Here is a 14,060-nt window from a genome sequence, read left to right as displayed (position 1 = left end):
CGACAAAACTGTAAACACAAAAAACGGAAAAAATTAAGTGATGAAGCGTACTTAAAATATTGTAAACATGCGCCACCGTTTGTTTATTGAAGTTTCAAAATTGTTTACTTTGAAATGGCATGCATCAAAACATGCTTCAAACAAATCGGTAAATCGAGGGACGACGAATACTACATGTTTTCCCCAACTGGCTTGATGGTCAGCTCATGGACTTGCACCCTCGGCGGAGTGCCGAGAACGTACAGTACTCCATCGGCTATATCTTCCGCCTCTAGGATAGGATAGTCGGCCGTTTTCATTGAATCGGGAATAATTTCCGTACGCACCAAACCGGGGCTAATGCTCTGCGAATGTATGAAATCCGAATTAAATTTTGTAGCTTATCTATATCGATTTGAAAGGATTACCGTGACTTTAATTTTGGTTCCCGCCAGCCGTAGCTCGTTGCGCATCGTTTCGGTGAGGGCCGTTACGCCAAACTTGGTGGCCGGATAGACGTTGACTCCTCCCATCGCGAGCACTTTGTGCCCGAGGATGCTGTTGATGTGCACGATGTGTCCATCGACCGATCGTTTCTTCATCGATTGGAATGCCTCGCGACTGCACAGCATCAGCCCCATCAGATTGGTGTCAACCACATCGCGCAGTGCTTGCGTATTATTCGGCGTAAACAATTCCACTCCTTGTCGGGCAACTCCTGCGTTGTTAATCAACACATCCACACCTCCGAAACGTTCTTCGACGAGCTTGAAGGCGCTCAGTATGTCCTCTTCCTTTGTAATGTCGCAGGCCACTGCGTGCAACCGGCCAGCGGCATCGGTCGGGAGTTCACCCTTTAGTTCCTCAACGCGTCCGACTCGTCGTGCCAAACCGACCGTGATCATGCCTGCGCTAGCCAACGCCTTAACGGTAGCGGCGCCGATACCGGAGCTAGCGCCAGTCACAATGGCCACTTTACCTACCCAACGATCCATTTTCTGATGCGCAATGCAATTCACAATGAGTTCTGAAGCCTAGTATTGCCACCTAACGACTGCTGGTTGCCGGAATGATTCGTCAACCTCTCCGACTTCCAGCCGCATTTCGACTTCTATATCTAATCAGAACAATCAGCGCAAAACTAACACAGGTTTGCACTAACGAAGTGCTAACGTGTTATACGAATCGTTATCAGAGCCACGAACAACATACACACACACACTCTTGTGCGATGATTAAGCGAATCTGATAGTAAATTGCATAACAACCCTCTTCTCGAGGTGATTCTGGTGTCATCTAGAGGCCGGGATCGGTATCAACATGGAATGTACCATGCGCCTCCACTGCGTTACTTGTATCTTAAATGTGTTGGCCCCTAAGGGTTTGTTTTAATGGATCATAAGAATCGTTATTCAAAGTTGCTTTCTTCTGTGGGTGGATTTCATTTTTTCAAAAATAAACCTGATTTTGAAACATTTTTTCTTCTGATAAGGTTTGCGAATATTAAAAAAAGAACATTATCATTGCCAAAACCTACCATTAGTGGCAGTGATATTGATTTATTGACCAATTTTGTTTATTAACATTTCCTGTAAGTAGTTCATTGTTGAGCACGATGATGGTCATTTATCTACATCATTTCACCAACCGGTTTGACCATAATCTCGTGAATCTGCACTCTTGGTGGTGTGCCGACGGCATATAGGACAGCGCTTGCAATGTCTTCCGGTTCGAGGATGGCCGTGCTCTTGATGTCCATACTGTTGGGAATGATCTCCGTACGCACCAGTCCCGGGCTGACGCTCTGTGAAAGTGATAATAATCATAATTATTCAGTGTGATTCCTTTCATTCGTTTCTCTTCACAACAAATAGCTAGAATAGTCCCCAACCCGTTTTTATCCTTGCTAAGTTAAGGTCATGCGGGGTTCGTATAGGTTCACATTTCATCGTGTTTAAATATCCCCAATTCAAAGCCCTTGGCACGTGTTACACCGGGAATGATAGATGCCCTGACAGATAACCGTATTTGGCCCGATTGTTCGATGTTCGAGCGGAAAAAAGTCTGCTTGGTCACGCACCGGCCGGCATTCCCGATAGTGCTCACCCCGCGGAAACCGATTGGGCCGCGCACCATCCACGCGTCACTTTTTGTGATAATATTTGACACGCGGAACCCTTACCGTGACTTTGATTTTGGTTCCCGCCAACCGCAGCTCGTTGCGCATCGTTTCGGTCAGGGCCGTCACACCAAATTTGGAGGCCGGATAAGCGTTGAGTCCTCCCATCGGCAGCAGCTTATGTCCGAGGATGCTGTTGATGTGCACGATGTGTCCATCAACCGATCGTTTCTTCATCGATTGGAACGCCTCGCGACTGCAGAGCATCAACCCCATCAGATTTGTGTCGACCACATCGCGCAATGCTTGCGTATTATTTGCATCGAGCACTCCAACGGCAGTGCGAGCAACGCCCGCATTGTTGACCAGTACGTCCACACCGCCAAAGTGTTGCTCGACGTGCAGGAACGCCGCCAGAATGTCTTTCTCCTTGGTGACGTCACACCGCACACTGTGCAACCGGCCGGCGGCTTCAGCCGAAAGTTCAGCCTTTAACTCATCGATTCGTTCGACACGCCGAGCCAAACCGACGGTGATCATGCCCGCATTAGCGAACGCTTTCACCGTAGCTGCACCGATTCCCGAGCTTGCACCAGTCACCACGGCTACTTTTCCAACCCAGCGATCCATTCTGAAGCTGCTGCAGTTTAGCACAGTGACACCGAACGACTGATTGTTGCGATTGGTTTGACAAATTGAACGGCCCACAGTACGAGTTGCCTTATCTTATCTACCTTAATATCACAAACACAAGCCTAAGGAAGTTTGAAGGTGTCATCGTGTTACACACGGTCTAATCAAAGTGAAGGTTTCGGAAAAGTTTGGCCACTGCTCTTGGCCACTGTTTGGGTCATTGCTGCAATCTTACTGATAGGAACTTTAATAAGGACCGTAATAAATTTGGGATTTAGGATGGTAAGGCCCTCGCTGTTCCTTGAACATCATCATGACCTCGGCTCGAAGTTGTCATAATCATTGTTTCCGCACAATTAATTAAATATCAACCGTTTTCTCAAAAACGACAAAATCTGATCATGAAAAAGAGTGCTTCAAATCAAAAGACACATGTGAAAACTCTCCACTAAGTTATATTGTCAAGAAGCCTCGTAAAATATTGCTTAGCTTGGTCAGTCACTTGGTGATATCAGATCATTTTTTTATTGCAGTAAATTAGCCTGAGCGAACGAAGACGTGCTGAAATGTTCATTTATTGAGTGTTTAGAAAAAGTAATTAAGGTTATAAAGGTCTGTTTATAAGTTCGTTCGCTGCTCGCATTTGAGACGCATCCTTCGAACCACCGATCGATTCTAACTTTGTGTACAACGCTGACTAACTCTCCTACAACGGTGCGGTAACCGATTGAAACGTAATGTCCTCGATCTGCACTTTCGGCGGCGTCCCGACGACGTAGAGGATGGCCTCGGCAACATCTTCTGGCTCGAGGACCGACGAGAGGTCCATTCCTTTGGGAAGAATTTTCGTTCGCACAAAACCAGGACTAACACACTGCGAATGGAAGAATTTTGTGTTTGATTGAGTTGTTGTTTTCGTTTGTACAGCGGAACACACCTCGGAACAGGACCGGATCTTCTTACCGTGACTTTGGTTTTGTTTCCCACCGACCGTAGCTCGTTGCGCATCGTTTCGGCCAGAGCCGTCACACCGAATTTGGTGGCCGCGTAGGCATTGAGTCCCTGCATTGGGAACACCTTATGCCCGAGGACACTGTTGATGTGAACGATGTGTCCATCGACCGATCGTTTCTTCATTGATTGGAACGCCTCGCGACTGCACATCATCAGCCCCATCAGATTGGTGTCGACCACATCGCGCAGCGTTTGTGTGTTGTTAGAGTCGAGCAATCCGGTGGAGCTCCGAGCAACGCCTGCACTGTTGATCAGCACGTCCACTCCGCCAAAGCGTTGCTCGATGTGTGAAAAGGCTTCCAAAATGTCGTTCTCCTTGGTGACGTCACACCATAAACTGTGCAATCGGCTAGCGGCCTCAACCGGAAGCCCAGCCTTCAGTTCATCGATTCTATCGACACGCCGAGCCAAACCGACGGTGATCATGCCCGCATTAGCGAGCGCTTTCGCCGTAGCAGCACCGATTCCCGAACTGGCACCGGTCACAACAGCCACCTTACCTATCCAACGGTTCATGTTTGAACGGTGAGCGGATTTCACAGATGGGCGCCCTGCTGACTCGAGAAACGGTTCGATTGCAACTGCAGCATGAAAATGCTGCACCACTTTATAAGGACCCCTACGTGAAGACCGAAACGCCTTGAATCGGTTTAACTAATCGGATTCGTGTGACCGATCGATAGTGTTTTATTCGGTAGTTACCAATTCGGAATCGACTGATCATTTGTTGGGTTAACGGAGCGTAAGAGGTTGGCACGCTCTTCAGGGACCCTCGAAGTTATTCATTTTTCATATCACAATCAGTCGATTACCAATTAGCACATTGGTCAAGAAGTAGCCAAGAAGGCTCACACGGAATGCCAGTAACTTTGCACGGTATTGTGAATCATTGTGACCAGTTTATGACGTTTTTCTATGATCATGTGTTCTAGGATTTTTACAAACTACAAGCAGATAGTATCAACCTTTACGTTTTGGTCAATTTAATGGTTGTAAAATAATCCATATAACTTGAATTGAGCAGAGCAGATAAACCATCGTGGTCATATGTCGATCACTTAACTGCACTACATCTTATTTTATGTGATTTTACAAATGACAGAGCGTTCTCATGAGAACTTTGCATGTCACTGTGACTCCAGCCGAGGAATCAGCAAAAGATCAGTCAACGATGTTTTATGATGACAGGCAAACAGTCCACGGCTGAGTGAGAAAGGTGCGGAAATGAAAACACTGGGGCCAGGGCTCATGTAATCAACTTATTGCCTACGCTTAGAGTAGCGAGAAGGGACAACAAAAAACAAACAGCAACCTGAGCAATGAGTGGATCGGCAATCGCGATGCACCTCAACGGGTGATGTAAGCGATAGAATCTCAGATTTTTCACATAAATACGCGCCCATTCGCTGTTGGACGGCGCTAGTTGATGTCGAAAGGTGTGCAGTGACAGTTCCGGAACGGAAATGGAACGTTGGATCGGAAAGGTTGCGGTCGTAACGGGTGCCAGCTCGGGTATTGGGGCGGCCGTTGTGAAGGCTCTGGCCGGGGCCGGTATGATCACCGTCGGTCTGGCACGCCGTGCCGAACGAGTCGAGGCAATGCGAAAGGAGCTACCGGCGGCTGTGGCCACCAGGATACACGCCCTCAAGTGTGACGTAACGAACGAGGCCTCGATCTTAGAAGCTTTCGCCTCGGTACAACGGCAATTCGGTGGCGTCGACGTACTGATCAACAATGCGGGAGTTTCGCGACAGGAAGTGACACTGGTTAGCCCCGGAAATACAGAGGATTTGCGGGCCGTGCTGGACACGAACGTGTTGGGTTTAGTTTTGTGCACTCGTGAGGCGTTCAACATGATGCGCTCCCGTTCCGTCGATGGGCACATCGTCAATCTGAACAGCATCCTGGGTCATAAGTACGTGCCGTTTCCGAATCTCAATATGTACATGGCCTCCAAGTACGCCGTGACGGCCATAACGGAAACGTTGCGGAACGATTTCCGTAACGAAAACACCCGCGTGAAAGTGACGGTAGGTTTGGCGGATATACTGGAAAAAAAAAACTCTAGCTGATTACGGGTGTTGATTTGGCATTTCCATAGAGCATCAGCCCGGGCATCGTGCGGACGGAGATGCTACCAGAAGGCGACCAGTTCGCCGGGACGCCCATGCTGGAGGCGGAAGACGTTGCGAATGCGATTCTGTACGCGGTCGGCACACCTCCGCACGTTCAGGTGCACGAGATAATCATCAAACCGGTTGGGGAAACGGTGTAGCTGTAAGGTCAAAAATAAATTTTCAGATCGTCATCGAGATCGTCATCAGATCTTGTTCCTTGTTGGGCAAATAGTCATAAATAATTTGAGAAGACAATAAAAAGGTTAGAAGAATAGTCTATTTACCTATCGGTATCGGTACAAGCGTCACGTGGCAGCAGCAATGTTTGCGGAGAACCGGAGAATCCTACTCATTCCGTGCAAAACGCCATCTCATCATGCTGTTCGTGACCAATAAATCTGCTGATTCACTTTGTAGTACACACACGGGACGGAGGACATTAGCAATCGCTCCGGCTGATAAGTGTGCCAACTAACTGTGAGACTCCAAGTGGACAATAGAAGCACGTGCTTCGAAACACATTGCTTCCGAGCGCACCGTGAAATATATCAATGTGAGAGGTTTTACAGGAAATATTTCTATAGCGGAAACATTTCACGGCGTTACTTTTGAATTCATTAAAATCTTTCAAATCAGTTGGAGATTTCGGTTTCGATTGCATTGGTTGTTTGCCAAATAAACTGAGGCCATTGTCGGTTCTAAAACACCTACCACAGAATCGTGCCATCACAACACAGCCTTCTGTGCCTCGATCAGCAGTAAATCAGTGAGTACTCTTTAGTAAAGACGTGTCTTAGGTCGAGAGAGGTATCACCGTATCAAACGATATCAGTTCGCGCCTGATATCAGCATGATCAGCCCTGTGTGGCTATAGCGCAACGATTTGCGAATTACTTCAGTTACGCCCGTTTGATAACGCCCTACGTGTCTGTGCCTCATCTATTGTCGATTCTGGACAACACTTCAGAGGGTGTATTCCTGCCCCAGATAAGATGCGCGTTTGGGGCGTGCTTTGTTCCAGTGCCAGAAGCAGCGTTTCGATAATATTCAGTCAGATCTGTGGGCTCTTTAACGTGTATGGCAGGCGGTTGAATTAGTTGATCACTGCCACTGCACCAAGATGGCTCGCGGGACATATCGTCCGCAGGATTGTTTCGTCAGCTGCACTTCGATGGATAGGCTGGTGGTGAGCGACGACACTTCAGATGGGCGAGAACGTGTTCGAAGTGCCGGTACGAAGCAAACAGGCTATGCCGTTCGACGTGCAGCAGTCATTGTGTGGCGTGTGGTGGAGAAAAAACTGACCAACTATTGGCGCGGTGTTCGACAGAGGAAACGATCTCAAGCGCAAGGGCAGCGTGATGCTGAACGTTACCGGTTTGAGCAGCTGTTCACGGACGAGGAGCGAAGGTTGTAGGCTGCAGAAGAAACGTTCGATGGACGCTGTTACGCTGGGGTCTGATCGGGTAATTTCTTCGCGTTTTCCACAGGTGGATGGATGCCCATACCGCAGGGCGTTCCCACATGTCCTATTTGTTTGGAATACCTGAATGCGGTTGACCAGCTGCTGGTGCACCAGAAGGTGGAGCTGCTGAAGGCCTTCACTGTTTTCAAGGAGGCCACGACCAAGAACACACTCGACCAGAAGGTGTACTGGGCGATCGAGGAAACCGGCGGGTGGCCCAACCGACTGTGCTTTGGATCGGCCCGTACATTCGAAATCAAGATCCTGGATAACTTCCAGAACGAGGTGCTCCACTTTCACAAGTTGCTGTGTTTGGAACGGTGGAACAGGAGTGGACACCTTACTGTTCGCAATTCGGGACGGCTCTCTTCATCAAGGCCCCCTTCTGTCAGTGTTCTGAGGTACAGTTCATAGTAAGTAACCGAATGGCGATCCAATGAAGAAGGTTCTTCAATAAGTTGTCCACCGAACCGTTCCAGGTATTTACCCACCGATGTCACGAGGGTGGGCAAGGTGACCAAGCAGTGGAGAGTCCTGGCAAAGTATGTGTTCACCGATGCGACGAACTTTGGCATGAATTTCCCGATGGATTTCGACGTCAGGCCTCTGTTTTTTATTGTACGTATCGCACAGAGCTGGCGTATGTTTTTCAAGCAGCAGCATCAGCACTTAGAGGTAGTGCCTACTGCACTTCTGGAATTTTTACATATTTTTATTAACTGAACGTGAATTAAAAGTAAAAAGTTCTATAATTAAGAACACTAAAACGTTTGATGGTTGTTTTCAAAAATGTTAACTCAATATGTTAATCGATCACGATCGACAGCGGTGCTACCGATGAACAAGGAAATTCACAACTGTCATAGTGACGCATAGTGAATTTATACATTAAAAAAAAAATAAAAAACCGAATGTGAAAATCATCGTTACGTGAGACAAGAAAAAATGCAGGATAAGTTTTATGTGTGGTAAATATTGGGTTGGGGAAAAAGTAATCCATTATTGTCTCGGTAGAAAGCCTTTGTGATCGATATCTCGTATTAAGTAATCGATATCGATCGTACAGTAAATTCTAAACACTAAATTCAGATCTCTACTGCCAATAACTTCACCGTTCGAAGCTAGCGATTAACCAGAAACGGCCAAAGTCGGCCAACAGAAGAGATGTTGTGTTCCATCAGAACAACGAAATGTCACACACGTCTTTAGTGATTCGTCAGAAAGTCCAGGAGCTTGGTTGGGAAGTTGTAATGCATTTAAATAAAGTTTTGAAATTTACCCAAAAATAATGGATTACTATTTCCCCAACCCAATTTTTATTTTATGGTACATTATTTCATTATTTTCTCGGCGCCTAAATGTAGACGTGTTCCACGAATATCGCGATTGCTTCAAATCTAAAATCTGCGAGAGTTTTTAAAATTCCAATCAACGTCTTAATAGCTCTAAGCATAGAATACATTTCACAAATAAACTTTTTTTTATATATGTTGGTAAAAAAAATTTTTTTTTTTTAGATTTATACCATACCAGTCAAAATGACTGGTCCCTTATTCTTTGAACAAATTTAGGCCGAAAAGGGCAATTGTTGCTCAGAATGTGATCTATTGATCCCCGAATCGTAGATTGGGCACTCCAGACCATTGATGTGTGCAATTATTTTCGAATATATACGAATTTGTACAGAGTTAGAAGCCTCTAGAGTTTTGGGGAAAAAGTGGAAAATTACGCTAGCAAAATTGAAGGCATTCTTATGTAGTTCGGCAACGTAGCAGGCAACGTTCTTATGTAGAAATGGTATCCAACAAAGTGATAAAAATTAAATGTTTTCTGTTATATCAAATGTATACAAATCCATTTATCGTTTACAATTAACATGACTAAACTTGTTTTAATTGTTTTATAGACTTTTTTTAACACTTGAAGTAATAAAAAGCAATTTTTCACATGACCAGTCATTTTGACTGGTCTGGTATAAATAGGTATATTGAAAACGGTGGTATATCTAGTGTTAAAAGTCATAACATCATTTGGGGAAAAAAAAATTACATGTAGTGGAAATTTACCATTCAAACTGCCCGACCAGTCAAAATGACTGGTGTGGTATACCTAGTGTTAAATCATTAGTAATTCACGCGAGTAGTTTAATAAGAAGAGTAATTCATATATACGTTGTATCATTAACATCATTAGTTTACTGGTTTAATTATTTATTTATTTATTTATTTATTTATTTATTTATTTATTTATTTATTAATTTTTTTTATATTTTGTTATTTATATATATATATATATATTTTTTTTTTAATTTATTTATTTTTTTTTTCTTTTATACAACACAAAAAGGAGGTCCAGCGCAGACTGCCTAAAAGCAGCAGCATACCGCATAAAACATAGCCACCTGGTGGACATCAAGATTCCTAATGATCTGTGAGATAAAACAACCTCCTCAAAGTGACAAACCCGATAAACGGCGCCTTCGGGCGAGATCCGATGATCCGATGATTGATCGTGAGGCGATCGCGACCGATCTCGGAACCGCCAATCACGGCGACGTGATGGCCTCGAGTGGGGCCAACCGATTGGCGTGATTCGGTGCGTGAATGAAATCAAACTGGCCGAGTCACTCTCAACGCCGTCTTTTAATGGCGCACAAATCGGGCCTCTTCAGTCGGTGCCTTCCAGTTTTTTGCCCCAATCTTCCATCCGAAGAAGGTCGACCGAGCGGCCCGAGGGCAAGGGACCGGAAGCCCACCGACACCGGCGGCCATTGACCGGAAAGACACGGAGAAGAGCCTCGCCGGCCGAGTGTGATAAAGTAAGCCCCCCCCCCTGTGTGCCTGCAGCGCCACTTCCTGCGCCCTGCGGCAACGAGCCAAATCGAGCCGCTAATAAATCGCACGATTTTAACAATTTATCACCCGGCGATCGGGCGGCGAACGCACTGTCATCATTTTTTGGCCAACCAGTCAAAGAAATTATCAGATGCGAAAATCTGTCATCCCCGCAACACCGAAACGAAACTGATCCTCGGTTGCCACGGGGATTGGAGCTGGGCAACCTGTTTTGGGAGCAACGGCGAACGAACGAAAAAAAAAGAGAGTTCCCCAAAACCACGCACCTGAGGCTGGGCTGTCGCGTAGATGGCCAGGGGCCTTTCGCTGCTCGCGGGTCCGAAAAACAGGTCCCAACGCGACCGCCCAACCCCTTCACGCCTTTCCCGCCCGCACCGCACAGAGCCCTAAACGGGCGACCTTGAAAGGGTTCAGGCAACCAGCGCGCTCGCGTTTCAGAAGGTAAGCTTCAGTACAGTCGCTTCCCAAGTTGCCAAAGTAGGCTAAAGTGATGCCAATGCCCCGACTGCTAATGTCGAGATTTCCGATCGGGGGCTTCGGAGAAAAGCCCAAGAAAGGAACGAAATCAATCCAATCGACGCGGGAAAGAAAAAGCCGAAAGAACCGGTGTGCGTTTGGGCAAAGTTTGGTGGCAAAGTTCGGGCCGCTAATCGTCGATTAGAGATCGTCCCCATCGATCGCCTGTCGCCTGATCGCGGAAGCCACCGCGGAGCCTTTGTTTTTGGCTGCGCGAACGGCATCTTCTCAGTCGCGTTCTGCTGCTGGTGCCGTTTGTGCGTCATTCTTGGTCGCGTGCTTCGTGGACGGTAGGTTTCCTGGGGTTTCGGTCCGCTTCGGGTTCGGATGTCTCAATCAGGGATGGTCGGCGGGATTTGAGCCACCTTCTTCTCGCTACCGTAACGGTTCCTGTTCGCATAGGATTAACTGTACATTGATGTACTGTACTTGCGCCAGCTGTGTGGAGGAGCAGGAGGACGTTAGATAAGTTTATGACCCGATGTAATCGTCCATTTCGTTGATCGCGAACAGTTTGTGTCAAAATTTGATTTTTCCGTGCTATCGGGGAGTTGCGTTAAGTGTGGAATCAGTGATTGAAAACGTAATTCATGACGTAACGCAAGCGATTTCCACAATGCAAGATGCCGAAATTTTTATTCAATGCGAAGACCGAATCTGTTGTAATATTTCACAATTTTTTGCGCGTGTTTTGTGAGCGTTGCATATGATCATGTACGTTTCTATAACTCGGAAGTTCTTAGTGGTTTTCATATTAATCCAGTGTTACTTACTGCCCTATGAATAATTGAGTTTAACAGGTTACGTTTAAAAACTTAAGCGAACTTTACATAACGAAAACTTTTAAATTCCTACATTAACTGTTACGATACTGAGAATCGCCACGCAATTTAAAGTGTATGTGCAGACATCCACCGTTAATAATTTCTTATTTGTTTTAAAATCTTAAACCAATCAACTATTAGCAAAAATCTGTTTGTTGCCCACTGTTTGCTCAAATTGAAGGAATGATACTGGAATAAAAAACCTTTAGAGCTACAAGCTTCAATAGCGGTACAAAAATAGATGAGACCTTCTGCTGAAAGATAGAACCAACAGAGTGATGTGCTTCTGTTCAGCGGCCCGGGTGGCCGAATCATCCATCATGTCTGTTTTGAACCCACAATCTATAACATTACCATAATCCTCACAGTAAAACGTAGCTCACTTCCGCAGGATACTACGCCGAATCAGCGCCGGTAAATCAATCAGGTGTTGAGAAAGCGAACGGCAGCCCCGACCAGAAGTCGCGTTACAACATGAACCGTTTCGGCAACGGTAAGTGGCCGGCGAAGCTCAGGATCAAGGTCCACAACTTGTTTACCCTAAAAGCTACCTTTTCGCATCGTTCAACAGCAACGCTTCTCCTAGCCGTCCTTGTGAACGTGGTCGGCGGTTACGGTTCCAACTACTACTGCTCGGCCAACCTGTGTCCGCACGGAGGCCCCAACGTAGGCTGCAATCCTCCGCCCCTAGCCGGTGGCCATCATTGCTACGGAAAGTCGGCCAGCGTCGTCCCGCTGGACGGTGCCGTCCGAGGGCACATTCTTCATCTGCACAACCTGTACCGGTCGCGGGTTGCATCCGGTTACCAGCTTCCCCTAGCACCGGCCGCGCAAATGTACACCCTGGTCTGGGATGATGAGCTGGCCTCGCAGGCGGGCAATAATGCGCGGTCGTGCCTGTTTGCGCACGACCGGTGCCGGAACACGGCGCAGTTTCTTACGTCGGGCCAAAACATTGCCCTGATCAGGTACTACGGTCAGAGTTACACGGTCGACGAGCTGATCAGTCGGTTTGTGACCGGCTGGTGGAACGAGTACAAGTACGCCAAATCAGCCTACATCGAAGCTTTTCCCCGGTCACAGACGTAAGTTTTTTGTGGGACAGATGGCGTGCATTGGAGCAAATAATAAACTTGTCTTGTCTCGTTCTAGCAAGAAAATAGGTCACTTCACGCAGATTGTCAGCGATCGCACCTGGAAGATCGGATGTGCCATGCAGAACTGGGTCGAAGGCATATCGCGGACGGTCTACTTCGTTTGTAACTACTCGTTCACCAATATTGTTGGGCAGAAAGTCTACACTGCCGGCTCACCGGGGTCCCTGTGCCATGCCGGGATGAATCCGACCTATCCGGGACTGTGCCGAACGTAGCTGGGCTACCGATTACCTGACACTTCGTTACACTAGTGCCCCAATGGAGCATGTAAATCCTTCGATGGAGTATTTACGTAATGGAGGACACCTAAGTTTATTCTGGTAGTTTATTAATCTGGTTGAAGTAAGATAACGTTCCAACGCTTATATTGTGTATAAGTATATTCAGTTCCGTTTCTACGAAAACCATTAGAGTTTCATTTTAAAGTTACAACCCTAGTTTACTCTTTTCTTTTACGTCATTTTTGAAGAATTTTTTTCATGTTAGAGAGAATAATACAGAAAAAAGAAAGGGTACAAGAGTTGAGGTCAATGTTTTTGAATCGACAATTGATGCTTGATAAACTTGATCGATTTTTGATAAAACCTGCGACGGAAGTTATGAAACTTTGCAGAGGATGTACGGGGATGATTGCCTCACCCGTACTTCGTGTTACAGTGTTTGAGTGCTAGAAACAATTTAAGGAACGGAGCGAAGACGTTGAAGATGACAAGTGCCTCGGGCGGCCTGTGAAAATGCAAAACTTGAATATTCGAAAAGAGGCCAAAATAATTCAATACAACTATCGTTCAAAAGCCTCATGGTAATTATTGAGCATGTGGGATTTAATAAAGAAACAGTGAGACAAAACAGATCCGAGGTGTGGAAAGAGAACTCCTTGGTCCTCCGTCGCTTGATCGCCAGTCAGATTACAATTACGGAACACCCGTTCCTCGACTTCTGAATGTTCCCCAAAAGTAAATCATCAGAGGACGCAAAACAGCAGGGCTGCGGAAGGGTAGTATATTGAAGTCCACATATTTTCCTAAAATAAACACTTATAGAAAAAACAATTCATAAGCGATCGTTTTCCGCATTGCGAAGTGTACTCTTCGGTATGAAATATTTCATACTGAAACATTCCGTTCGATTGGAGCGCTCGATTTGAAATCGAAAGCGCACGAGCTGCCAACGATCAGATGAAATAATAAAATCTTAATAACTCCTAACACTCTGCGAAAGGGAATAGATTATTAACTTATGCTGACCAAACGTTCATAATGGCAGCACCAGAAAACTAACAAGCCTGTTGCAAATGCAACCCAGCGGCTCCCGATCGACCGACCGATCGATGAGCTCCCGACCGAGCGCTCCGACTGAGCGCCATATGCGCCACGTTCGG

At 46.3% G+C, this 14,060-nt stretch overlaps 5 protein-coding genes across 5 annotated transcripts; 2 read left to right on the top strand and 3 right to left on the bottom strand.

The window, feature by feature from the left end:
- Positions 1–35: 35 nt before the first annotated feature.
- LOC128267462 (farnesol dehydrogenase-like) lies at positions 36–1,059 on the bottom strand. Its single transcript, XM_053004299.1, has 2 exons — positions 408–1,059; positions 36–344 (listed from the first exon to the last, which is right to left on the bottom strand). Exons 1-2 carry the CDS (start codon positions 972–974, stop codon positions 171–173), a joined length of 741 nt encoding a protein of 246 aa, XP_052860259.1. The 5' UTR covers positions 975–1,059; the 3' UTR covers positions 36–170.
- Positions 1,060–1,577: 518 nt separating this feature from the next.
- On the bottom strand, positions 1,578–2,740 carry LOC128267464 (farnesol dehydrogenase-like). The gene is made up of 2 exons (XM_053004301.1): positions 2,162–2,740; positions 1,578–1,783 (listed from the first exon to the last, which is right to left on the bottom strand). Exons 1-2 carry the CDS (start codon positions 2,726–2,728, stop codon positions 1,610–1,612), a joined length of 741 nt encoding a protein of 246 aa, XP_052860261.1. The 5' UTR covers positions 2,729–2,740; the 3' UTR covers positions 1,578–1,609.
- A 697-nt stretch (positions 2,741–3,437) lies between these two features.
- Positions 3,438–4,261, bottom strand: LOC128279013 (farnesol dehydrogenase-like). The gene is made up of 2 exons (XM_053017734.1): positions 3,695–4,261; positions 3,438–3,605 (listed from the first exon to the last, which is right to left on the bottom strand). Exons 1-2 carry the CDS (start codon positions 4,259–4,261, stop codon positions 3,438–3,440), a joined length of 735 nt encoding a protein of 244 aa, XP_052873694.1.
- Positions 4,262–5,179: 918 nt separating this feature from the next.
- Positions 5,180–6,456, top strand: LOC128267463 (farnesol dehydrogenase-like). The gene is made up of 2 exons (XM_053004300.1): positions 5,180–5,775; positions 5,847–6,456. The coding sequence occupies exons 1-2, from the start codon at positions 5,209–5,211 to the stop codon at positions 6,018–6,020; spliced, it is 741 nt and encodes a 246-aa protein (XP_052860260.1). The 5' UTR covers positions 5,180–5,208; the 3' UTR covers positions 6,021–6,456.
- Positions 6,457–11,996: 5,540 nt separating this feature from the next.
- On the top strand, positions 11,997–12,894 carry LOC128279012 (venom allergen 5-like). Its single transcript, XM_053017733.1, has 3 exons — positions 11,997–12,015; positions 12,094–12,607; positions 12,675–12,894. Exons 1-3 carry the CDS (start codon positions 11,997–11,999, stop codon positions 12,892–12,894), a joined length of 753 nt encoding a protein of 250 aa, XP_052873693.1.
- The last annotated feature ends 1,166 nt before the right edge of the window (positions 12,895–14,060 follow it).

The sequence above is a fragment of the Anopheles cruzii genome, chromosome 2, assembly GCF_943734635.1.
Source record: "Anopheles cruzii chromosome 2, idAnoCruzAS_RS32_06, whole genome shotgun sequence".
In the NCBI taxonomy this organism is placed as follows: domain Eukaryota; kingdom Metazoa; phylum Arthropoda; class Insecta; order Diptera; family Culicidae; genus Anopheles; species Anopheles cruzii.
The sequence above is the reverse complement of the archived record's forward strand: the minus strand, read 5'-3'. Positions and strand labels throughout refer to the sequence as shown.

Bases quoted from the DNA above. Each gene is read 5' to 3' on its own strand.
- LOC128267463 (XM_053004300.1), top strand. From the start codon at position 5,209: ATGGAACGTTGGATCGGAAAGGTTGCGGTCGTAACGGGTGCCAGCTCG. The intron at 5,776-5,846 runs GTAGGTTTGGCG...GCATTTCCATAG, and splicing joins ACACCCGCGTGAAAGTGACG to AGCATCAGCCCGGGCATCGT.
- LOC128267464 (XM_053004301.1), bottom strand. From the start codon at position 2,728: ATGGATCGCTGGGTTGGAAAAGTAGCCGTGGTGACTGGTGCAAGCTCG. The intron at 1,784-2,161 runs GTAAGGGTTCCG...TCACTTTCACAG, and splicing joins GAACCAAAATCAAAGTCACG to AGCGTCAGCCCGGGACTGGT.
- LOC128267462 (XM_053004299.1), bottom strand. From the start codon at position 974: ATGGATCGTTGGGTAGGTAAAGTGGCCATTGTGACTGGCGCTAGCTCC. The intron at 345-407 runs GTAATCCTTTCA...ATACATTCGCAG, and splicing joins GAACCAAAATTAAAGTCACG to AGCATTAGCCCCGGTTTGGT.
- LOC128279013 (XM_053017734.1), bottom strand. From the start codon at position 4,261: ATGAACCGTTGGATAGGTAAGGTGGCTGTTGTGACCGGTGCCAGTTCG. The intron at 3,606-3,694 runs GTAAGAAGATCC...TTCCATTCGCAG, and splicing joins GAAACAAAACCAAAGTCACG to TGTGTTAGTCCTGGTTTTGT.
- LOC128279012 (XM_053017733.1), top strand. The intron at 12,608-12,674 runs GTAAGTTTTTTG...GTCTCGTTCTAG, and splicing joins GCTTTTCCCCGGTCACAGAC to CAAGAAAATAGGTCACTTCA.